Here is a 23,407-nt window from a genome sequence, read left to right as displayed (position 1 = left end):
TGTGGGTGACTGCGGGTTCCATCTCCTCGAGGAAGGCACCAAAGGCCCTGGTGGACCTGCTCTGAGTGTCAGTGTGCCTGGCGCCCCAGAGACAGGGTTGAGTGAAGTCAACTACCAGAGTGAAGCAGCAGCTGGACAGAGGGTCGGGAGGCTGTGGGAGGAAGCCTAGGCTGCCCTGTGGTGCACGGGTCCCCTGCCCTGGGGACCATCAACAGCCACTAGCCTGAAGGCCCCTGGGGCCAGGGGTGTCCCAGCCTGTGCTGAGATGGCCCCATCTATCCAATAGTTTCTGGTTGGTCACCACGTCCAGGTACCTCTGATTGCCAAGGACATGACAGAAGAAGGCAGCCCACGTTCCCTGCCCCCATGGGCCTTGTCTTACATCTTCAAAGGTCAGCAGGCAGGAGGGCCCTGCCCAGAAGCCCCACATATACCTTGGGCATGTATCTGTCCTCAAACAAAGAAGAAAATTTAGAATTCGGAAGTCTTCCCATTTGTCCAGACGGGCTCCAAGCCCCTGGGAAGCCCAGCCATGTCAGAGACTCCATGGCAGACCTGCTCCCACAACGGCTGCTGGTCCTGGGGACAGATATTTGTGTGGCTTCATGTCACATGTAGAGCCTCTTATCACAGAATCACATTGGCATTTGTACAAATAGTGCTCCTGCTTTCCTTTTGGAAACTCTAAGCCGCTCTGCCTGCCCCTGATGAATCCTGAGCTGCGGAGGATGTGCCGGGCGGCTTCCACCATATGCCAGAAGTGTGCTCGCCACACCGTGCAGTGGCTGGCCCCGCAGAGCTCAGGGGCTGATGGCCCCTTGGGCCTGGCTCCAGATGCCCGCCAGTTGGCAGATTGTGGGCATGTCGGTGAGACCCAGGCGCATCTGAAATGAGTCGGGATAAAGCTGATCTTGGCAGATGCTCAAAGCAGCTTTACGAGCATCTTAAGGTCCCACTGAGCACGATGAGCCCTCGTCCTCCTGCAGCTGCACCTCGGCGGTGGTCTGCGCACCACCTCGCGTCTCCTCTCAGGTGGGAGGGCAGCCTGAGGGCCCCCTGAGGCTCTGCCCACTGCTCCTGGTCCCCAGCCCCAGTGAGTGCCCAGAGTTGACAGTGGGGTCGGGGAGGCCAGAGAGCACAGCCCTCAACCCCAGGTGGACAGGCCAGGGAGGCAGCGCCTGGCCCAGTGTCCTCACCTCTCCCCTCTCCTTCCTCACAGCGCAAAGCCTCTCCGGTCGTTTTTCTCCTCTTATTTGAAGTCATTGCCGGATGTGAGGAAAAAATCACATTTCTTGCCTGAAAAACCAAACAGAGCAGAGAATTCAGAGGTGGTGGTTTGGAGAGAGTTCGACAGGCAAGTGTTCCTGCCAAAGCCATGGGTGGGCCGGTGGGGAAGGCTACTTGGATGCCCCCCCACTGCTGGCCCCACAGGAAGCCTCCGGGGGTCAGGGCGGGGTCAAGGAAAGGAAGGATGGGACCTGACTCTGTGCTCCATTCCAGGGCGAAGCTGTACATGGCGGACCTGGAGTCCTGCCTGCACTACCTGCTCAGGGTAGAGCTGGCTGCCCACAGGTCGCTGGCTGGCACCCAGCTGAAGACACTCAGGGACTTCGTGACTGTCGTCTCCAAGGTGCGGGCATCAGGCTCTGCAGCAGGTGGTGCTGAGGACTCTCGTCGGTTGGCCCGGGGTCGGCTGCCTCCCACCTTCCCCTCCATAGCCCAGCCTGCCCTTCCGCTCCTAGTCGCCCTTCGTGTGCCCGGTGCAGGCCCTGGGACGCCGTCCAGGCTTGGGGGGAGTGGGGGTATGAGCCTGTCTGAAAGGTTGGGCTCTGGCTTCCTGGAGATGGGACAGCGGGGGCCGTGGAGCCCCCTCAGCCCTGACTAGACTGGGGCTCTCTGGGCTCTGGAGCAGGCGGTGGAGAGGGTGTGAGGGAGAAGCAGCAGGTGGGCTGTGTATTTGTGGACAAGGAGTCTTCTCCTAGGCCAGGCTCTGGGAGGTGCCTGGGTACCGTGCTTGAGCCATCCCTGCCTGACACAGGGTCTGAAACCCCTGCGGGGTCACCAGGGAGATGAGAGCCCTGCCTGGTGGAGCTGGGTCTGCTGGGCAAGGTTCAGTCTGCAAGGGCCCATCCCGGGAGGGGGCTGGGAGGCCACCCTGTCTGGAGTTCAGAGGAGGGGACTCGTCTCCAGGTGTGGGGTGGTGGCTGAGCCAGGCTGTGTGGCAAGGTGGGGTGGGGGTGCTGAGGCAGGAGTGCACTGCATGGCCAGACACAGGCTGACAGGAGCCTCCAGAGGGCTGGGGGACAGGGCTGGGGGAGAGGTGCTGAGCTGGGGTCACACGGCTCCCTTGAGGAGTCCTGCTGAGGGTGCAGGGGCTTCTAAGGAGGAGTCAGGACAGCATTCTGCTGTTCAGAGCTTGGCCTACGGGTGGCCCTGGTCCATAGTGCCTCTGAGGTGGGCCAATGGCCCTCCATCCCGAGCCCTGATGGAGGAGGCAGGTGCTCCTGTGTTGGTGTGTGGGACGCGTGAGCGGTGTCTCAGGGAGCCTCCTGCCAAGAACTTGGCTCTATGGTTGGGAGCCTGTGGCTTGTTGGTTTTTGGGCCAAGAGACTTGTGTGGGCCGGCTGGGGCCACAGCCTTCCCCTCCCTGGGGACCAGTCTGAGCCTTCCTTTTCCTGGCCTTAGTGCCCTGGGAGTCTGACTTACAGCCTCTAGTCTCTGACCTCAGAGGCCATCCTTACCTCAAGCCTGTCCCCCTACACCTGGCCCCTGCTGCTGTCACTGGTATAGTCCAGATCCAGTGTCCCCATTACTGTCTGCAGGACTAGGATCCAGATCTGATAGGACTTTTCTTGCCAATAGTAAGGTCCCCAAAGGAGCAATTTATATTCCAGCCTTGGGATTGTCAACATTTACATGTGTAGTATGATTTTTGAAAAATGAAGGAAATACAACTTATATTTTTTTAAAAAAATGAGTCCTGGGGCTGGTGCTGGGACTCAGTGGTAGAGCACTTGCCTCATAAGCGTGAGGCCCTGGGTTCAATCCTCAGCACCACATAAAAATAAATAAGTAAAATAAAGGTATTGTGTCCATCTACAACTGAAAAAATCTTTTAAAAAAATAACGAGTCCTGTGATACATTTGCAATAGTGGGATTGAACCTAGGTGCTTCAGCACTGAGGGAAACCCCAGCCCTTTTTATTTTCACTTATCTTTTGCCTCAGCCGGCCCCATCTCTGGGAGTTGAGGCTTGCCACTCCACGCCCTGCTTGAGAATTGCTTGGATGGCTGCTGACCCCACCGTGCCATTCAGGGGTGAGAAGCTGGCTGGGGTGGGTCCTTGGCGGCAGTGCCCGGCCAGCCTGTCCATCAGTGCCTTCCCGTGGCTGCCACCGAGGGCCTTCTCTGCGTTTCCTCCTCCTCCTTCTGGGATGGGCTTCCTCTCTGCAGCTCCTCCTCTCCCACGTACCAGCTGGCCGGAGTGCTTCTGGCTTGACACACCTTTGGAAGTCAAGATAATAAATCATTCTTAATTTTTCTAAAACTTTTTTTAAATGTCAAAAAATAAACAATTTAGGTAAGTTGATAAACGTCTATAGACAATTTTTTCACTGTGTTGGAATGTGATGTTGGTGGTCTGCCTATGACATTCAGCTGGGTTTTTTAGTCTTTGGCAGCCTTACTTTGCACATATACTAAGAGGATGTCCACATCCAAGTTCTTTTATTTTTATTTTTAATTCTAGTCAGTTATCCATGACAGCAGAAGGCATTTCAGTTCATCTTACACCAACAGAGCACAACTTTGTTTCTCGGGTCGTACAGGATGCAGAGTCGCCCCACGTGTGCAGTCATACATGCACCTAGGGAGATGATGTCCATCTCATTCCACCATCTTCCCTACTCCACGCCCCCTCCTTGTCCAGAGCTCCTCGTCTCCCCACATGCACTCCATCCTGGATCAGCACCCCCTTACCAGAGAGGACATTCTGCCTTTGGTGTTTTGGGCTTGCCTTACCTCGCTTGGCATTCTATTCTCCACCTCCACCGTTGACCAGCAGATGCCATGATCTGTTCTCTCTTCATGCCGAGTCCTATTCCGTTGTGTATATAGAGCTCAGTTTCTTATCCGTTCATCGACTGAAGGGCCTCTAGGTTGGCTCCACAGTTTACAATTGTTCTTTATCAAAGGAGTACAGAACACTAGGTTAGCTCAGTGCTTCTCTAGGCTCCAGTGACAACTCAGCATCACCCACCGGGACAGGTCATTGTTCCCAGACACCTTGTCAAGGCAGTCTGGTAGACACAGCAGGAAGGGGCTTGTGGGGTCAGGCTACAGTTAGAGGAACCTTCAGCAGGGCCAGCAAGCCCTTGACAATTTGGTAATGAGTCACACTGTCACCATGGTCTGTCATCATGAATTGACACCTGGTGTGAGCCAGCATGGGGGCCAGGTGGGTGAAGTCCATAGGACAGGCTGGGTAGGGAACTGGTGGGACATCTCTGTCCCACAGACTCCCACCCCTGCCCCTTCTGCCCAGGACCTCTAGTTTCTCACAAACTCCTCATTCCAGTTTAGCCCTCAAATAAGTGGAGCCATTTCCCTGGAGAGCTACGCAGGGCAGACTGTCAGGCCGAGCTCGGTCCTGTCCTGCAGGCTGCGCCACCTGCATCCCAGACCTGGCCCCGGAAGCCCTCGGGGCTGGGCAGCACTCTTCCCACAGGCTCTTATGGGTCCTTTCTTGCTCAGCTGTTCCCCGGCCGACCACCTGTCAGGAAGCTGCTGGAGATGCTTCAGGAATGGCTGGCCAGCCTTCCCCTGGACAGGATCCCCTACAGTGCCGTCCTTGACCTGGTCAACAATGAGATGCGGGTGAGTCCAGACCCCTGCCAGGGCTCAGGGTACCCTGGGCACTGCAGTTGTCCTGCTCACCAGCACACTTCCTCCTTCCTACCCAGGGCTTGGGACCCAGAGCCTGCCACTTGGGGGAGGAGAACCACACCTGCCTGTGGGTGGTCCCCTGGGACCTTGCTGTCCACAGTGTCAGAGCCCTGTTTCTGTGACAACTGCATGTCTCCTGTGTGGTGCTGGCAAGTCATGCTGAAGTTGTCACTTTAAGGACCCTTCATCACAAGTGCACTGTGACATCCTGTGGAGATGGCAGCCGTGTGGCACAGGGCTTATTTTTCTTTTGTTTGTTTCAACTTCAGTAAACTCCTGTAAATTCTACACCTACAGCCAGGCATCAGCGAGTGGGCAGCCCACTGGCCTCCAGGCCAGGTGCCTGCAGGTGTGGCCTTCCCTCTGCAAGCCTGAGCAGCGGCTCCTGGCCCCAGAGATTCAAGGGCAGGAAGTCACCCAGCCCCTCTGTCCTCACCTCCCTGACATCAGCCAGCCCTGTCCTTGTTCTGTGTGCACCCCTGCTGCAGGTGTTGGCCCCCGCCACGTGCCATCGTGTCTCGAGAATGAGTGCTGTGCTTCTGCCTCTGTCCTTCTCCAATCTTTGGGTGCAGCAATGTCCTCCAGAATGGAACTGGGAGCTCTGGTTGCCCCTTGGCTGAGTGCAGGGCCTGCGTCCCCGCAGCCAGTGCTGCGTGCCTGTGAGCCGTGCTGCACGTTAGGCCGCCATTGGCTCTGGAAGGCAAGACGCCTTGCCCTTTTGGCTGCTGGTAGATGTTGGTGGGTTTTACTCGCAGCGTCTTCGTCACAGCTGACCCTAACTGAAGAGGAAACGTGGCGTCTTCTGTTTGATGCTGCTGACTTATCAAGGGAGAGGACGCTCCCTCTGTCCTATGACAAAAAGGAAAAGGCCACCTCCCATATCTTAAGACCCTTTAAGATAGGTAGGCATTCAGCCCTCGGGGTGAAGTTCAAGTACTGAATGAGACCCCAGTGCAGACGTTTGCAGGGAGGACAGCTGACCGGTGCCGCCCTTGTGGACCTGCTTCAGCAGCTGTGGCAACAATTGTCTCTCTTTACATCATTTTTCTTCCCCAGATTTCTGGAATCTTCCTTACCAACCATGTGAAGTGGGTAGGATGTCAAGGAAGCCGCCCAGAGTTGAGGGGCTACCCGTGTTCGCTCTGGAAGCTGTTCCACACTCTGACTGTGCAGGCTTCTACCCATCCAGAAGCACTGGTGGGCACAGGTAAACCGCCCCCTGGGCTGCGGTGGTGGCTGGTTGGTGGCCTGATGCATCAACCGTGCTGTGCACTGGGGAAGCCAGAAGCATCAGGGTTAGTTTAGCTACCTGTGAGGCAGCTCATCATCTGGGTGCCTAGGGCCCACACACAGGAGGCAGATGTGACATTTTCTCAGAATGTACACGTGACGGCACCCACCCATGAGCCTGAGTCCCCTCGTGAACTTACAAGCCCATGCATGGCAGACCTGCAGGGAAGAAACGGCAGGCAGAGCCTGCTGGCCAGGGGTTTCTTTCTTGTTTTTTGGTAGTGCTGGGGATTGAACCCAGGGCCTTGTGCTTGTGAGGTAAGCACTTTACCAACTGAACTACATCCCCAGCCCCCTGGCCAGGGATTTCTCTGCAGTATGTGCTCAGAAAAAAACAGGAAGGTCAGCAAAACCTTTTGGAGGGGCATATTAGTTATTAATTTGGGGGTCCTAACAAATCACCCCCAAATTTAGCAACTTAAACCAGCCTCCCTTTATCGTCTCAGTTTCAAGGGGTCAGGAACCTGGGTGTGGCTTAACCTGGGTCCTCTGCTTGAGGCTTCTGAGGCTCCACTGGGGAGAGACCACTCACTGCCTCTCGGGCACCTCCTTGCCATCCTCCCTGGGCTCTTGCCATGCCTACAAGCTCTGCTCCCTGTCCCACCCCATGGGCCAACCCACCACAGCCTCTGGCTCTGAGGGAGCCCTGGGAGAGGCAGCATGTCTCTGGCAACACTTCTTCTTTTCTACCATCTTCTGGTCATTGCAAGTGAGTTGGTGGTCACCTACTCCCTGGAGAGTGTTCTGTGAGGCCCCAGATTGCAGGCAGCAGGCACCAGGGGCCATCCCAGAGGCTACCTGCTGTGAGGTTAAAAACTGTAGGAAGGGGCTGGGGCTGGGGCTCAGCAGTAGCACACTTGCCTGGCTTGTGTGAGGCCCTGGGTTTGATTCTCAGCACCACATATAAATAAATAAAATAAAGGTCTATCAACAACTAAAAACAAAACAAAAACCATAGGAAGTTGAGTTTGATAGTCCAGTTGTTACAAACTGCTAGCTCAACCCTGCCATGAACCCCCCTGGTGGGACGCGCCTGGACGCAGGACTCCCCTGTGCTAGGCCACTGTGTTTGCTTCACTGTGAGCCTGGTGCAGTCGTGGGGTGGCTGCCCTCTCGGCTGCCTTTCCAGGCCACTGATGCTCGCTCTAAGCCCAGTGGTGGCTGGACTTGGGGCCCTGCCTAGTGCCCAGTGCTGAGCTGTGGAACACCTTGCCTCTGTTTGCTCGAAGTGTGTTGGGTCTGCAGCTTGGTCTGGGCTCGACTGGGCAGTTCTTCTGTCAGTGAGGAGGGTCTCACCCCTGGAGCTATGGTCATCTGGGGGCAGCTGGAATCCAAGGGGCCTTGGAGTGGCTGTACTCCTGCAGGCCAGCTCCTGCCCCCTCCAGGTGGCATCCTGGCCAGGAAGGCCCAGAACTGGGCCAGGAGCACCACTGGTGCAGCCAGACAGAGGGCTGGGAGCAGCGTCTGCCTATTCCTAGGAGCAGGAGCCAGGCCACATTGTCAGGACCATGTCCAGGAACGAGGCACCACCAGGCCGTCTGGATGCACCCATGCTGCCCTCCCCAAGGACACCGTGCAGTACTGCTGCCGGGGTGTGGTCTTACCTGCACATTCCTTTAGGGACCAGAAAGTAGGAGTGTGTTTCTGGGGAACCTCAGGAGCCACCCAGATGTTGGAATCAGAGCGGTGTGCTGTGTGACTTGAGGCCCTTCACACCCAGGCTGCACCCCTGGGTGGGGCGTTCTGGTGAGAGAAGGGGGCTCGTGCCAGCACCCGTCCTCCCACTGTCACACCAGAGCACTGTGGAGTGGGACAGCCAGGGCGCAGGCCCTCGGGTGCTGGGGCACAAAGCTGACGCCTGAGGAGTGGGCTGTAGAGGCAGCAGCGCAGCCACAGCCGCCCTCCTGCCTGAGCTCAAGTGTCTCCGAGGAGGAGCTCTCCGCAGAGGGAATTGGGTCAGACGAGGCGTGGGATTAAGTCTTGGAGGTTTTCTTCCCTTATTGCACGTTTAAACCCATCCACTAAAGCGCCAGCCGAGCGCTCTAATCCTCCCCAGGTAGAGGTTTATGGTTCTTGTCCACTTTAAAGATTAGGGTCCTCGAACGTGCAGCCGTCTGCAGGGAGAGGAGGGGGATTACCCTGATGTGAGGCAGATGTCTGGAGAGCTCCCGGCAGGGAGTGGGGGCCAGACGGGCCAGGTCACAGGGCACTGCCTGGATGCCATGAGCATGCCCAGAGCCAGCGGGCGACGGCAGCGTGCTGAGTTTTGCCTTCTCAGAGTGAAACAAACAAGGGTCTTGGTCTGAGTCCCTGACTGCAAAGGCCTAGACCCAGGAGCCTGCAGTCCTTGAGAGGTGGACACCTAGGTCAGGCTATGGACAGTTGTCCTCCACAGGGTCTGCAGACACTATGAGGGCCTGCTGTGGTGGAGAGGGACTCCTTCCCCCAAGCACATCTTTTTGGTGATCGTTTTGCCGCGTGGCTTTCGATGCTGACGTGCGTGCGGCCAGCTTTAATCCTGTTCCCTCATTTGCACGCTCGTCTGAGCGGAGCTGCTGGCCGCTCCGTCCCCACGCCTGGGCTTCCGGTTGCTCCCTTCTGCCCCCAGGCTGGGGCTGCCTGTAGAGGTGTTTGTTGCTCCTTCTCAGTGTCCCCACTGAGCTGTACCTGTCCTGTCCTGTGCCATTAGCCATGGCCATGGGTACTGGGCTGTTTCCCTGTGGAACCACTGCTCCGCCGGGAGGCTCACCTTTTTGAAGAGCGTGGGCCTCACCAACCTGCCTGCCCTTGACCACCACTTCTCAGGAAGGTCGTCCTCAGCAGGGCGAGTCCTGAGGCTCTGTGCTCCTGGGTGGGTGTCTGCCGATGTGGTAGGGCACCCAGTACTGCAGGGGGCGGGCTAAAGGAGGGAGGCTAGCAGGCAAGGGGGCCTGTGCCGCCCATCGCTCTCTGGGTCCTGAGGCCAAGGGCAGAGGCAGCTGACGGCCTGGTTGTGGGGTGTTAGCACATCCTTCTAAAGGGCTGTGGCGTTTGTGGCACTGAGTACTCGTGGTTGGTCCCCCTTGCTATCAGCACACAACTCAGGTCTCCATGCCAATGAGGTGTCCCCTTTGAGGTGTGGGCACCATCGTCCTCATGCCCTTGAGAGGCCTTGGGCACCTTTTGGTATCTGGGGAAGTTGTGGCCCCTAGTTTGTGTCCTTAGTCTCCGTGGGGACTCAAAGCTGGCCTGCATTGCCTCAGGCACGAGGCTGAGCAGTGACCTGTGGGCCTGGGACACCAGTGGCTCTTGTTCCCTTGTAGGTTTTGAAGATGACCCCCAGGCCGTGCTGCAGACCCTGAGGAGGTACATTCAGACCTTCTTTGGGTGCAAGGAATGTGGCGAACATTTCGAGGCAATGGCTAAAGAGTCCATGGATTCCGTGAAAACGCTGGACCAAGCTGTGCTCTGGCTCTGGAGCCGGCACAACGCAGTCAACAGCCGCCTGGCCGGTGGGTGTTCCTGGCCCTGGGACAGCTCTGTGGGCCTGGTCGGGCGGGCAGCATGGGTGAGGCATATGTCGGGGACAGCCAGGTCTGCAGGCCTCCAGGTCCCAAGCTGTCTAGCTTGTCCTCTCGCTCTGGGGTACATGGTCCTCATGAAGGTGGACAGAGACTGGTATGGCTCTCTCTCTTGCGTCACACCCTTCTCCAAGTAATTTTGACACTAGAAAATTAAGGATGTGATTAATTTTTATAAGGAATTTTAGTATCTTTAAAATCTGTTCTCAGACTGTAAGCCAAACCTCTCAGAGTAGTTTTATTTAAACTAAATAGGGCACAAGCAATTTCTCAGAGTTAAGTAATTCAGACTTCCAAAATCAATGGCAGATTAGAATTAGGCTTAAAAATAATTCCACTGAAAAATGAATTTAATAGAGATGAATAGAAAATGCTGCTGAACTGTTGGTGCTCACTTAATCCACTGTGTCATGAAAACACGTTACAACTGGAGCACTAAAGAAAATTGGTTCTTCTTTGCACTGAGGGCTGCGGGCGCCTTTGCGTCCCTGGGATTTGCTCCCTCCCTGTCAGCTGTGCCTCGAGGTGAGCCTCGAAGGCCACAGGGGGCTCTCTCCACACCCAGCGCCTCTTGGGCCTCTCCCTCCTCCCCATAGAGGTCTCTGGTCATCTGGGCGCTCAGCTCTGAGGCGTCTGGAGCAAGATGCCAATTGGGGCTGCCCTGTCCAGGAGCCCTGCTGTCAGCCTGTTCCCATCAGCCAGCTGTGGTGGGGGTCCCTTGGCCTCTGTGGTGGGGCCACTCCTGAGGCTCTATGCATTGCTCCCTGTCCCCTTCCAGCCTGAGAGGCCCTCAGGGGTCTGGCCTAGTCTCCTGTCCAGCATCAGCTCTGACTCTGCAGCACTTGGTGTATCTCTGTGCATGACCACCCTCAAGTCCCACTGGTGGCCTCTCCTGGGGTGTGCAGACTAGCCTTTGCCTTGTCCTCTCCTGGCTCTGTGTCTAGCACATGTCACACAGCAAGCAGGATAGGTGTCATCAGCACCACGGAGGCTTGTCTGGGAGCTTTGTTGGTTCTGCAGGGGAGCTGGGCTGGACCCTGCAGCCAGGTTAGCATATTACCAGGGGAACCCTAGCTTACACCTGGGTGCAGGGCATCCCTGATCTCAGGTCACACAGGCAGGTGTTGCTGAGTCCCCTGCTGGCAGGAGCCTCCCTGTGGCCCTTTGTCAGGCCTTCGATCAGAGGAATGAAGAAGGGAGAAATCCCAGGGGAGGGCAGGAGTCAGGCCTCAGGCAAGGCTGCTGGGAGAGGGTGGAGAGCCCTTCTGAGGGCAGCTGAGCAGCCACGTCCACACTCAGAAGGAAGTGCTCAGGCAAGTGTGCAAAGCTGAATGTGGATGTCCGTGACAGAGGTGCTTGCCTGTGTTCACTGGGAAGTGTGATGGAATGAACAGTAGGGCTGTGGCAGGAGACCCAGCTTGGGGTAGGTTTGTGTTCAGGAGCAGGAAGCCAGTTGCAGCTGAGCAGCACCACAGTAGAGGAGGGTGCTGTGCGGCGTCCTGCCATGTATAGAAAAGGGGTATCCCAGGACCTGTCTCTCAAAGGACCACGAGGTGGGCAATACCCCTGGCAGCCGGAGTGGGCGGTGTTCAGTGGGGTGTTGGGCCTCTTGGGCCTCCTGGAAGGTAGGAGGTGGGGCCTTTGGGTCCTTCTGGCAGAGCAGAGCTGGTGGATTGCCTCAGGGCTTGGTCAGGCAACGGCAGGTGGGCCAGGTGTGCAGGGTTCTTCCTTGGTGTGCAGGCGTGGGGCCCACCAGAGGGAGCAAGAGCTGCTGCCTGCCTAGAAGGACCGCGGGGGCAGCAGAGCCCTGTGGCCTGCCACCTGCACAGGCCCAGCATCCATGGCCAAGGCCTGTCTGCAGTGATTCTCCCCTTCCTTTTCTCCTAGGCCACCTGAGTGAAGATCCCAAGTTTCCAAAGGTCCCATGGCCTACCCCAGACCTCTGCCCAGCCTGCCACGAGGAAATTAAGGGCCTGGACAGCTGGATCGAGGGCCAGGTGCTGGTGTTCCTGAAGCAGTACTATAGCAGCAGCAACCTCATAGACACGTACTCTGCAGACCAGGGAGATTCCAGTGAGGGAAGAGCCCTGGGCAGGGGCGAGGTGGAGGGCCAAGCACTGACTCCCCCAGAGAAGTTCCGCAGAGACCAAGATGCCAAGAGTCTTCGTCCGCCTGGCATGCTGGGCCCCAGAGCTGACCTTCCCCAGGATGTGCAGCACAGGCTGGACCTGAGGCTCCAGAGTCCCCGGGGGCCTGGGGCCCTCCAGGAGGCTGAGGCCGCCGCACCCTTTCTTGGGGTTGGCTTCTCCAGCCTGGACATGAGCCTCTGCGTGCTGCTGTATGTGGCCTCCTCTCTGTTCCTGATGGTGATGTACTTCTTCTTCAGAGTGAGGTCCAAGCGATGGAAAGTCCGGCTTCACCACCCAGCTGTGTAGGGTGCTCCCGAGGCAGTGCTGGCAGCACACGGGAAGCCCTTGGAAGCCCTGCCCCCTGTGCCACCTGCAGCTTTCTTGTTTATGATCGGGGCTCAACACCTGGGTCCCCTCACAGGCCTGTGGAGACTGGGGGGTCTTGTGGGCATGCTCACGTCTGAACCCTGTCCATGCCTCCCGCAGCCCTTGTTGCAGGAAGACTCGGTGACCTCATTGAGGTCAAGGAACAAGAGGAGCAGCCCCAGCTGTCCTGTGCCCCGCAGTGATCGCAGGCGACAGCTCTACAGGGCCTTGCTTCTGTGTTGGCAGAAGCCTCGCTGGAGGAACCTTCCCCACACAGTGTACCCTGCAGCCCTCAGAGTAGACATGGTGCTCCAGTGATGTGGGATCTCCTTTTTGGCCACCTGATTGTCCCCACTTAAGCAAAAGAACAGTTGTGTGGGAGCTCAGGGAACTCGGGAGCAGAGAAGGAAGGGTCTAGTCAGTCCTGTGCCCTGCAGGGTGATCCATTCAGATGTGGAGACTCAAGGAACCCGGCCAGGGGAGAGCTGTATCTCAGAAATGACTCAGGGTCCTGGGGAGTAAGCCTGGGGCTTGGGAGGGACAGGGTGGTGGCAGTGCCTTTTTGTTGGGTGGCTTTTCTGATGATAAAGAGATGTAAGTGAGGGTCATCCCAATCTGGCTGTCCTGGGGGAGCTCTGGGCCCAGTGGTGGGTTTGAAGACTAGGTCTACAGGAGGGGAATGGAGGACCCGTCTGCTCTTGGGGGCATGGTCTTTGGATGACCTCTGTAGGAGCCCTTTGTCTACTCTGGTCCTTTTCCAGCCCTACATGAGGCACCACGGAGGCCAGGGACAGGCCCAGTGAGGAAGGCAGAGGCCCCTGGCCATGGGCCCTGTAGGACAGGCCTCTCTGACCTGAAGCTGTGGACAAGGTTCTTAGGGGCACTGGTCTCCCAGGCCTCAGGAATGATTTTTTTTTTTTTTTTTTTTTTTTTTTTTTTTACTATTTAGCAATTTAAACACATTATTAAACCCAAAACACTTAGTGGTGAATCAGCCTCTGAAGACTTAAAGGGAGCAAACTGATACATGCTTTGGGACGTTCATGGAGAGTCCCTGGCCATTGGTTTGTCCCACGAGCTTTCATTGGATATGGTGGACTCATCCTCTGGTGTGTCCATCTCTGTGCCCGTGCGTGACCCAGATGCCTGTAAATACCTTTTCTACTTTGCTGTTTTGTATTTGATGCTCAAGTGTGTCCTGAAGACATTTGGTCACGTGGATGTCGTTTAAGACCCTATGACCTTGCTGTCACTGCTGCCACTTAAGGGAAATGGACAGCTGCCTCCCTGGGCTGTGGCTAGTCCAGCCCTGGAGTGCTAGGATGACCAGAGGATGGGTAGGGGAGCCGCAGGCAGCTGCCTAAGGCCAGCAGGACCGCGGGGGTGGGCTGTTGGCAGCTTCCATCTCCTGCTCCACTCCTCTGCCGTGAGGTTTCTTCATGATGCTTTTTAGCCCCTAGAATCCTCTGCTTAAAAAGCCGGGAGCTTGCCTTCACGGCTGGTGTGTACCTGGTTATTGAAGACGTCATATCTCTTTGTTTGAAAACCAGGCAAGTCTACCCACAGCTCCAGCGGGGGTGCGAGGCATCTCCCCGGGAACATGGAGTGTGCGCTGCTCATCTGGCCTTGGCAGAGCTGCTTTAGTCAGGGCTTGTTTCCAGCTTCCCTCCTATTACAGGGCAAGGCCACCAATGTCTGGGGACGCGCTTGTCACTGAGGCGCCCCGAAGGGTGTCCTGGAGGAGGGAAAGAACAGCCCCACCCCTGGGTGCCAGCTCTGAGGGTGCCACAAGGTGTGAGGTGGTTTTATAAAGTTTAAGTATTTTAAGAGGTATTGAGACTAATGAATATAACAGTTCCGTAATTTAAATGTTTATTTATTTTTAATGGAAAGATTTTGTTTAAAAAGGAGCCATTTGACATGGAAATGTCAGTGAAATTTCTTACCTGCAAGGGAAGTGGACATTTTGTATTTAAGTAAAAATTATAATGTGCACATTTTAAGAATAAAGAAATCTGACATTTGAGAAGCCGTGACAGTTCTTTTGAAATGTGAGGTTCTGGAATGGGAACAGAATGGACCTGGGCTCCCATCTACACTCCTCTGGACTCGACTCTGGATTTCTAGGATTGCTTGTATTGAATCAAAGACACTTTTTGGAAGAGAGCCGGGAGTCAGATGGAAAAGAGCGCTGGAAAGTGGAGTTTAGATGACCTGCTTAGAGCAGAACCAGATGCAGCAGCTAAGAGCAGCACCCTGAGACATACAGATGACACTATTTCAGCGTGTTCACGGGCACTCCTGCTTGCGGAAGCCCCTGGGGACCCAGCCCACCCCATAGCCACCCCCCACACACTCAATGCAGTGTGAAGCCGGAGACCTGCAGGTTGCCCATGGCTAGCTTCTCCCAGGACTCTCCCACGGAGAGACCTGGGCAGCCCCTGCCTTGCTGGCCTCGGGCAGTGTGTGCTGAGCAGACCTCTCCACCGGGAATGCCTTCAGGGCTCCGGTACCTGGTCTTGGAGCTCACAGTCTGGAGTTGGAAGTTTCTGTCTGTGATCCTGCAGTGGCCAGAAGGATGTTGGGTGCAAGGGACAGTACCTTGAGGGCGGCAGCAGCAGCAGTGAAAGGCCTCTGACGTCTGTAGGAGAGAGCCTCCGCTCCAGGTCCAGTCCCCCGCAGCCTGGGTGCTCCCTGCTTTCCAGAAGGTTGTTGAGGGTCCAGCGGGCAGGGTTCAGAGGTTTCCAGCCCGGCGGCACCTCGACCCGCTTGCTGCGAAAGAGGAGCCTCCCGGCCAGGGCGGAGCCAGACGGCATGGCTGCCCAAGGCGAGGGCCGCCGGGACCGGGTCCAGTCCCGGCAAACCCAGCGTGCTAGGGACGTGCGCCGGACTGGGCGGGGGCCGGAGGCGGGGACAGGGGAGGGGCGGGGGACAGGCGCCAAAAGGGCTGGGGGCGCGCGGATGCCTCCTTCAGCACCGCGGACAGCGCGGGCCCAGTGCTGGAGTCTGCCCCGCGACGCTCCAGGTTCTGCGGAGCTCCAGCCCTCCGCCTACGCCCACTCAGACCCGACCCGTTACCGCGATGCTGCTGGAAGCGGAGTTCGAAGGCGACCGAGAAAGGCCAGGGGTTCCGGCGGCTGCTGCCCTCTGCACCTTTGTCGGGACGCAGGGTAAGAGCTGCGGAGAGAGAAGCAACTAGGGCGGCCGAGGCGGGTGGAGGGGCCGCGGGCCGCGGGTGCAGCAGGGAGGGCTGCAGGGAAAGTCCAGGGAGACAGGGGAGGCACTTTGAAATGGTAACAGATTGGGAGGGAAGCCGAGGGTGGCCCGGGGAGCCTGGTGCTTGACCTGCAAATGGTGCCTGTGATGGAACAGAGTGAGGGGCACCAGGTCCCCCAGAGAATGAAGCCCTTCACTTCCCTTCTTAGCCCTGGCTTGCAGTAGGGGACCCCAGTCTTGGTGTCCCACCCCAACCGTCCTCTCCAAGGGCCATTCCATTGCCACAGACGTTGGAAATAATGGAGGCATTGTTGGTGGGGCCGGCCAGATGCCCAGCAGAAGGGGCCTTCCCTTCCCCAGTCCTGTCACAAATGGCCCTTGCCAGACCGCCTCTGCAGCAGCTGACACTCAACGGACCTCACCCCAGTGCACCAGGCACCCACTCGGCTCCACACAAGTGTGTGTGCGCTGACCCTTCTGGAGTAACAGGTGTAGTACAAAGCAAGAGATTGGTGGCCCGTGAGCCTGTGCTCACAACCAGGCATGCTGTGTGCTGGAGCTAGGACGGAGGGGCTGTGCTCTTTTATGCCCATCTTCCAGTCCTGTGCCCTTAGAGCTCGAAATTCAGAAGACTGAGTGGAGAGGGTATCACCATCTGACCCCCGGTAGAGGGACCTGGAGGTTCAACCCACTAGTTCAACCTACTGCTTCCCCAGCGCTTCCATCCAGGATCCTGCTGGCTGCTAGGGCTCCATGCTGTATTCTGTCTCTGAGTGACCGTACAGGACTAAAATCCTGGTCGATGACTTAGGACTGTGGGCCCTCTGAGCAGAGGAAGGGATGTACACGAAAGGATGGATGGGTTCCAGTTGGCTCACCTGTTTGCATTGGGAGCAGGATTCTGGAAAATCGGGTGCAGGGACTGTTCTTTGGTAGCCAGAGTGCTGGGGGCAGAGAAGCGAGGGGACATCCTGTAGCTTTTCCAGCTCAGTCCCTCCTAAACCAGGGTCTTGGATGGGTTTCCAGGAGGAGGAGGACAGAGGCCTGCTTCTCTCCTAAGAATCGCCTTCCTTTCAGTGCCCACGCCAGTGGGAAATTGCAGGGATGGGCGTAGAAGGTCTGGGGTCTCGGCTAGCTTCTTACTGTGAGGCCTTTGGCGGCGACGCTCACCTTCTCTGGGTTTCGGTTGCGCTTCCGCGGACCAGACATTGTCGCGAAGGCTCCCAGCTCAGATCTCGAGGCCGAATTTCAGCATCAGGAGAACCTAGCTCCCTCCCTGCCAACTTCTCCCAGAACCCCCAGCCCTTCCAGCGCCCAAGTGAGTCCAGCTGCGAGGCAGGGGCCAGCGCCTGCGGGCAGCCTTGACTCGGGTCCTCCCCTGCCGTCCCGGCTCTAGGGACAAGAACGCAGAGCGGTGCGAAGGCACCGTAGGTACGGGGCCAGGCGCACAGAGCCGGTGATCGCCCGGGGCGAGTCTCCGGGACCCCCGGCCCCGCCCCGCGCCGCGGCCCCGCCCCCCGGCCGCTCCGCCCTCCGCACCGCCGGAGGCTCGAGGCCCCGGGGCGGCCAGCCGGCGCAGCGCCCAGCAACGCGGCGAGTCGCTCGGACGCCGGCTAGGGGCCACTACGTCCGCGGCCTCCCCGGACCCCGGGGAAGTTCGGGGTCAGAAAGCGGAGGTGCCGGGCGGCGGGCGCCATGGAGACTCGCGGGGAGCTGGACCCGGCCCGGGAATCGGCGGGGGGCGACCTGCTGTTGGCGCTGCTCGCGCGGAGGGCTGACCTGCGCCGAGGTGGGTGTCCAGTCGAGCGGCAGCATCAGGGAGACCAGGAGGTCTTCGGGCTTTTTACTTCTTTGCCTTCGGAGGCCAAAGGACCTGGGCCGGAGCGGGTGCGAGGGCCCCGGCACAACCAAGCCAGTGCATCACAGCCGCGGTGTGTGAAGGGCCCCTGGCGCTGTTGTCGGGCATGTGGTCCTCTGTCCAGGGTACCCTCGGGTGTCCAGGAATGGCTAAGAGGTCTCTTGGCAGTCCTTAGCCGCCCCTGAAGTGTAAGCGGTGTAGGGGCTGTTACCCGCCCAGTGACCACGGAGCAGGAGGGTCCCCCAGAGGGCCACCCTCGCCCAGACCCGACTTTCCAGGGGAGCGCAATCAGGCAGGAGCCAGGGTCGAGCTGAACGGTGTAATTTCTCTAATCTGGGTCTCTTCAGCCGCCCGCCGTTTGTCAGGACCCTACGCAAGGAAAAGCCCGGCTTCTCTGGGGCCCCGGTCTCCTGCCGGCGCTGAGGCTCTCCGAGCCAGGCTGCTCTCTGCACGCTCCAGGCCGACGAGAGCTCTGGGTGGGGAAGGCTGGGGAGGGGGAGTGGGAGGAACGGAGCGGGCCAAGGGGGCTAGGTCTAGGCTGCGAGGTCGCTCCATCCCCTACTCATTCATTTATTTTCCGACGGTTCCCGGGAGGGGTTGGCCGAAGAGCCTGGAGAAGAGTGGGAGGCGCAGGGAGAGGAGGCGGGAAGGCTGGGCGCGCTCGAGGGCAGGGAGCGCTGGCCGAGCCAGCCCTGGGACGGGCGCCGAGGCTCCGGACCGCCAGCCTCAGGGGTGGAGACCGTGCCGGGGCCGAGTCGCCAGGCAGCGTAAGCCGAGGTCTCGGGGGCTCCACGGGGGCTTAGCCGGGGCCCGGGGATGTGGGTTTGGCTTTTGTCCCACGCGGGCTCTTGCGGCTGCTTAGACGAGGCGCTGTCCTGACCGCGGTGCTGAATCGCGCTGCGCCGAGCCGATGTCCTCGGCTCCCTGAGGCTCACTGCTGGCGGTGAGGACCCAGGCCTCGCGGCTGCCGTTGCCGCTCGATGACCAGGGCAGCGGTTTTGCCAGACGCGGGACGCGGACGCGGTCCGCCCGTCTGTCGCGGGTTTCCCGCCAATGCGGGAGGGAGGTCGAGCGGACCTCCTGGCGATGTCCTCTTCCCACGATGGGTTTCAGTTGATCCCCAGCCACTGGGGCCCTCCTGCTCCCTGCCCTGTCCATAGACAGGGAGCTGGTGAGGTGGGTCACATCTGCGTAGGTGCCAGCTCCTGCTGGCCGCTCCCCACTCTCATGGCTGTCCTTTCTAAATTACCAGAAGTCCTCATCTCACAAACACCAGGAAGAGCCCCTCATAACTCCTCCTGGGCTCACAGCTCTTGAAGGGCACCCTCGGACCCCCACCCCAGCCTGATTGCCCTAGAGGCCCCAGGCTCCTGGGGGATGGCATTGGCCAGCACTAGGTGGGGAGAATCAGCCACCCATTGGGTACTCTGCCACCACACCTGAGCCTGTGGGCAGCACATCACTTAGCCAATCTACTCACAAATACTCCTGAGACTGTCCAAAGAGGAGAGGGGTTCAGAGACTAACAGGGGACCTGAGGCTGGGCAGCCACACAGGTTTGGGAGCTCTAGAGCCTGAGGTCATGATGCTTATTGTGTAAGGTAATGGAAACGCTCAGTTGGATGTGCCCCATGCCCCGATGTGTCCCAGGACCTGCGTCCCCTGTGTGCCCACCTCCAGGGTTAGTAGGACTAGTTTTCCCATTTTCTGTCCTACTTTTTAGAGCAGATCCCCCTGGGGTATGGTTTTGTGTGTGTGTGTGTGTGTGTGTGTGTGTGTATTTGTAATAGACATAACTATTTATTCTTATGTGGTGCCAAAGATGGAACCTAGTGCCGTGGGATACAGTTTTCATTTGAACTCAACATGCATCTTCTTGAATATCTTGTAAATGGACAGTACTCGACCTCACGGGGTGACTTGGCCACCCTGCCCCCAGACAGGTTTCTAAGCTTACTTCTGTTTCTTTGGCTGCTGTCAGGCTGTGGGATGAGGTGCCTGTTGGGTCCCTGCACTTGGGGGGCCAAGAAACTGCTTGAGCTAGCAGGGCAATGGTGTGCAGAGAAGGGGGTCCCTAGGCATCGTCCGGGTCTTGGGGACCAATGAATGGGAGGCTGGCTCCAACTGGTGAAGAGGCTTGTGGTCTGCGAGGTGCCAGTGACCTGGGCCATTCCCCTGCCTACAGAGATACCCCTGTGTGCCGGCTGTGACCAGCACATCCTGGACCGCTTCATCCTGAAGGCTCTGGACCGACACTGGCACAGCAAGTGCCTCAAGTGCAGTGACTGTCACACACCGCTGGCCGAGCGCTGCTTTAGTCGGGGGGACAGTGTCTACTGCAAGGACGACTTCTTCAAGTAAGCGCTACTGCCTGTGGGAGGCGACGGGAGGGCACCCACAACCTGCCCCCACAGAAAGGAGGCCAGAAGTGCGGCCACACTGGAACCCACCACCCTCCACTCTAACCAAGTCTCCCACCCCACAGCCTGCATCTCCAGGTGCCCCCCAGCCCCCTCCGGTCACTACAGGCAGAATACCTGGGAACCTGCCAAGTTCTAGCTGGTGTTCCCTGGGTGGCTTGGCCTGGATGAAACATCAGGAAATATTTTTTTGAGTAATTTATTTTAGCCAGGTGTGGTGGCACCCACCTGTATTCCCAGCTACTCAGGAGGCTGAGGCTGGAGAATTGCAAGTTTGAGGTTAGCCTGGGCAACTTAGTGGGATCCTGTTTCAAAATTAGTAATAATTAAAAAATTAAGAGAGCCGAGGATGTAGCGTGGTGTAGACCATTTGCCTGGGTTCAATCCCCAGTACCCCCCACAAATAACTCATTTTGTGAATCATGGAAGCAGTTGTTTAAAAAGATAAACACAGCCAAGAACAGTGGCCCACACCTGTAATCCCAGCGAGGCTTAGCAGGGGTTCCTCCTTGTAGGCAACACTGTCTCAAAAGAAAAAAATATAAAAGGGCTGGGGGTGTAGCTCAGTGGTAGAGCACCCCTTTGGGTTCAACTCCCAGCATTTGGATAGATGATTGATGTAGATATAGATAATTTGGTAGAACTGTTATAGTCCCTTTTAAATTGTGCTTGTTCTGTCCCTAATTGGGGGGGGGGGAGGCGGGTAGCTTAGGCCTCTGGGGTCTGAGGGAACTGCCCCACTTGGAGTCCTGACCCTCCAAATTAATCTTCCCCATCCAGCGAGAGAGCAGATTCTCCTCCTGGAGGTCCTACAGAGGAAGTTGGGGTCCCCTGCTCATCAGTACGTGTGGCCCACCCAGGTTGCTGGCCTGATGGAGGCACTGGGCCAGGAGCTTCCTCCTACACCCAAGCCCAGGACAGTCGGCACAGCTCTAGCTCGCTGTCACACCCAACCCGTTCCCAGCGAAGGCGCCGGCCTGCGGTGCTACTGTGCTACCGCTGAGCTGAGCCGCGCCCTATGTGCCCCGCAGGCGATTCGGGACCAAGTGCGCCGCGTGCCAGCTGGGCATCCCACCCACGCAGGTGGTGCGCCGCGCCCAGGACTTCGTATACCACCTGCACTGCTTCGCCTGCGTGGTGTGCAAGCGGCAGCTGGCCACAGGCGACGAGTTCTACCTCATGGAAGACAGCCGGCTGGTGTGCAAGGCGGACTACGAGACAGCCAAGCAGCGAGGTCAGTGGGACTGGAGGGTGGTCACCGGGCTGGCGCCGTCAGGGCGCAAGCCCCACCTTCTTACCAATCCCTGGGGTGGGCCTTGGGGGGAATCCTCACCTCCAGCACCTCCCCCAGGGCTCTCTATTGAGGCGGTTTGGGACTGGGGAGGTAAGGGCGCCATGACCTGCAGGCCCAAGAGCGAGGCCGGGGTAATTAAAGGCACCGCTGGCTGATCCCGGCCTGGGGTTTAGCGACTTCTGCGTTCTAGCGGGCAGGGAGGTTACCTGAGTTACGTGAACTGTCATTCCTGGTCTGCATTTGTTCACCTTGACCATGAAGACCTGGCCTTACCCACACTCAGAAAAAAGGGGAACGAGACCACTGGGCTCCTCTCAGACTGCTGTGTGTGGTGGCATCGGGCTTGGGGTTCGGATCAAGAGCCCACTAGGCACAGAAGCCCCCTCTACCAGTAATCCCCTCTCTTGGGCACCCGCCAGGTCCGTGAAATCCGTCGGGTCCCTGGGGCTACCGCGATTGGGCCTGCCAGCAGGGGCCTCTGGTGACGTCTGGGCGGTCAGGGGTGGGCGCGGCGGGGGCGGCCAGAGGGGGCCCACCGGCTTCACCACTCGCTCCGCAGAGGCCGAGGCCACCGCCAAGCGGCCGCGCACAACCATCACCGCCAAGCAGCTGGAGACGCTGAAGAGCGCCTACAACACCTCTCCCAAGCCCGCGCGCCACGTGCGCGAGCAGCTTTCTTCCGAGACCGGCCTGGACATGCGTGTCGTGCAGGTCAGCGCTTCCAAGCGACCCGTGTCCCCTGGCGCCCGAGAGCAGGAAGACCCACCCCGCAGGCGCTCACGCCGCAGCCCCGCGCTGCGACTTGGGAGCTGTTTCCTAAAGCAGGGAAGTGGGGTGGAGGGGAGAGACTGAAAGCGCCGCCGCCCCGCGGCCACTCACCACCCCATCCCCCAGGTTTGGTTCCAGAACCGCCGGGCCAAGGAAAAGAGGCTAAAAAAGGACGCAGGCCGGCAGCGCTGGGGCCAGTATTTCCGCAACATGAAGCGCTCCCGCGGCAGCTCCAAGTCGGACAAGGACAGCATCCAGGAGGGGCAGGACAGCGACGCCGAGGTCTCCTTCACCGGTAGGCCTGGGTAGACACTGCATGCCCTTGCAGACTAGTACTTGCTGATGGGGTCGCTGGGAGCTTGAGCAAGAACTTTGGTTCCATTGGTGGCAGGGAGCCTGGAGTTGTGAATTTCCTGGTTCCGAATCCAGCCTTACTTTCCAAACTGGCTTGTTTAGACCTTGGCCCTCCATTCCAAGCCTTGTTGGTTGGTCACTCAGGACCACTGCTCTTCTCTGCTGGTCAGAGCCCCTGTTCCCTGACTGGTCCCTAAGCTGGGCTTCTGCCAGACACTTGCCTCGTGGTGGGGAGGTCCCAGCCCCTGCCATGATTTTTAGAATAAGCAACACATTTTCAGGGTGAGTGATAAAAAGCCCAGGCTTTCTGGAGTTGGGGATAAGTTCAGTCCTTTTCTGCAGGACCTGACTTCTTCTTTCTCTGCACTTCCTTCTTTCTTGTATTGTCCCCTGCCTGGGCCAGGATGGGCATTGAGGGAAACCAAGGTTCAAGGACAGGACTGACAGGCTCTCTGCTTCCATTGCAGATGAGCCCTCCATGGCTGAAATGGGCCCCGCCAATGGCCTGTACAGCAGCCTAGGAGAGCCTGCCCCTGCCTTGGGCCGGCCCTCAGGAGCCCTGGGCAGCTTTGCACTGGAGCATGGAGGCCTGGCGGGCCCGGAGCAGTACCAAGAGTTGCGAGAGTTGCGCCCCAGCAGCCCCTATGGCATCCCCCCGTCCCCGGCTGCCCCGCAGAGCCTCCCAGGCCCCCAGCCCCTCCTCTCCAGCTTGGTGTATCCAGATACCAGCTTGGGCCTTGTGCCCTCAGGAGCCCCAGGAGGCCCTCCTCCCATAAGGGTGCTGGCAGGGAACGGACCCAGCTCTGACCTGTCCACCGGGAGCAGCGGGGGTTACCCTGACTTCCCTGCTAGTCCTGCTTCCTGGCTGGATGAGGTGGACCATGCTCAGTTCTGACTAAGGCCCCCGGCTCCACCCAGCACCAGAGGAGAGGGGTCTTGGTGGCGCTGCCCCTGGATGGGCAGCTCGGGGGCTGCACTCTCCATTCAAGGACCTCCAAGGGAAGCAGGATGAGGGCAACCAGGGAGGCCTAGTGTCTGCAGAGCCTCCCCCAATGCCTGCGCCTCTGGCCCCTCCTGGGGGGCAGAGGGATTCCCAGGACAATGCTCCTTCTACAGGGGCAACCTGCCTGGTGGCCACCCACAAGCCAGTGGCTCCAGGGCTATGTTTTATAAGCAGATTTCTCCCCCTTTGTTGACCAGTGAACGGA

General features: G+C 58.4%; 2 protein-coding genes across 3 annotated transcripts in view; both read left to right on the top strand.

The window, feature by feature from the left end:
• Window positions 1–14,277, top strand: part of Qsox2 (quiescin sulfhydryl oxidase 2) — a 29,201-nt gene extending 14,924 nt beyond the window's left edge. Inside the window, exons 7-12 of the mRNA XM_026395512.2 lie at window positions 1,220–1,354; window positions 1,501–1,630; window positions 4,753–4,875; window positions 6,001–6,151; window positions 9,537–9,725; window positions 11,682–14,277. Coding sequence (XP_026251297.2) covers window positions 1,220–1,354; window positions 1,501–1,630; window positions 4,753–4,875; window positions 6,001–6,151; window positions 9,537–9,725; window positions 11,682–12,229 — 1,276 coding nt within the window. The 3' untranslated portion in view covers window positions 12,230–14,277. The remainder of the gene's footprint in view (window positions 1–1,219; window positions 1,355–1,500; window positions 1,631–4,752; window positions 4,876–6,000; window positions 6,152–9,536; window positions 9,726–11,681) is intronic.
• A 1,094-nt stretch (window positions 14,278–15,371) lies between these two features.
• Window positions 15,372–23,094, top strand: Lhx3 (LIM homeobox 3). Of its 2 annotated transcripts, none has more exons than XM_026395547.1 (6): window positions 15,372–15,459; window positions 19,549–19,720; window positions 20,815–21,017; window positions 21,637–21,788; window positions 21,972–22,140; window positions 22,667–23,094. In XM_026395547.1, the coding sequence occupies exons 1-6, from the start codon at window positions 15,372–15,374 to the stop codon at window positions 23,092–23,094; spliced, it is 1,212 nt and encodes a 403-aa protein (XP_026251332.1). The 2 variants fall into 2 exon arrangements, with proteins under 2 accessions (XP_026251332.1, XP_026251331.1); XM_026395546.2 differs by lacking the exon at window positions 15,372–15,459 and adding an exon at window positions 17,201–17,294.
• The last annotated feature ends 313 nt before the right edge of the window (window positions 23,095–23,407 follow it).

This window comes from Urocitellus parryii, chromosome 4 (assembly GCF_045843805.1).
Source record: "Urocitellus parryii isolate mUroPar1 chromosome 4, mUroPar1.hap1, whole genome shotgun sequence".
In the NCBI taxonomy this organism is placed as follows: Eukaryota; Metazoa; Chordata; class Mammalia; order Rodentia; family Sciuridae; genus Urocitellus; species Urocitellus parryii.
Note: the sequence above shows the minus strand (reverse complement) of the source record. Positions and strands in the feature narration are given on the sequence as shown.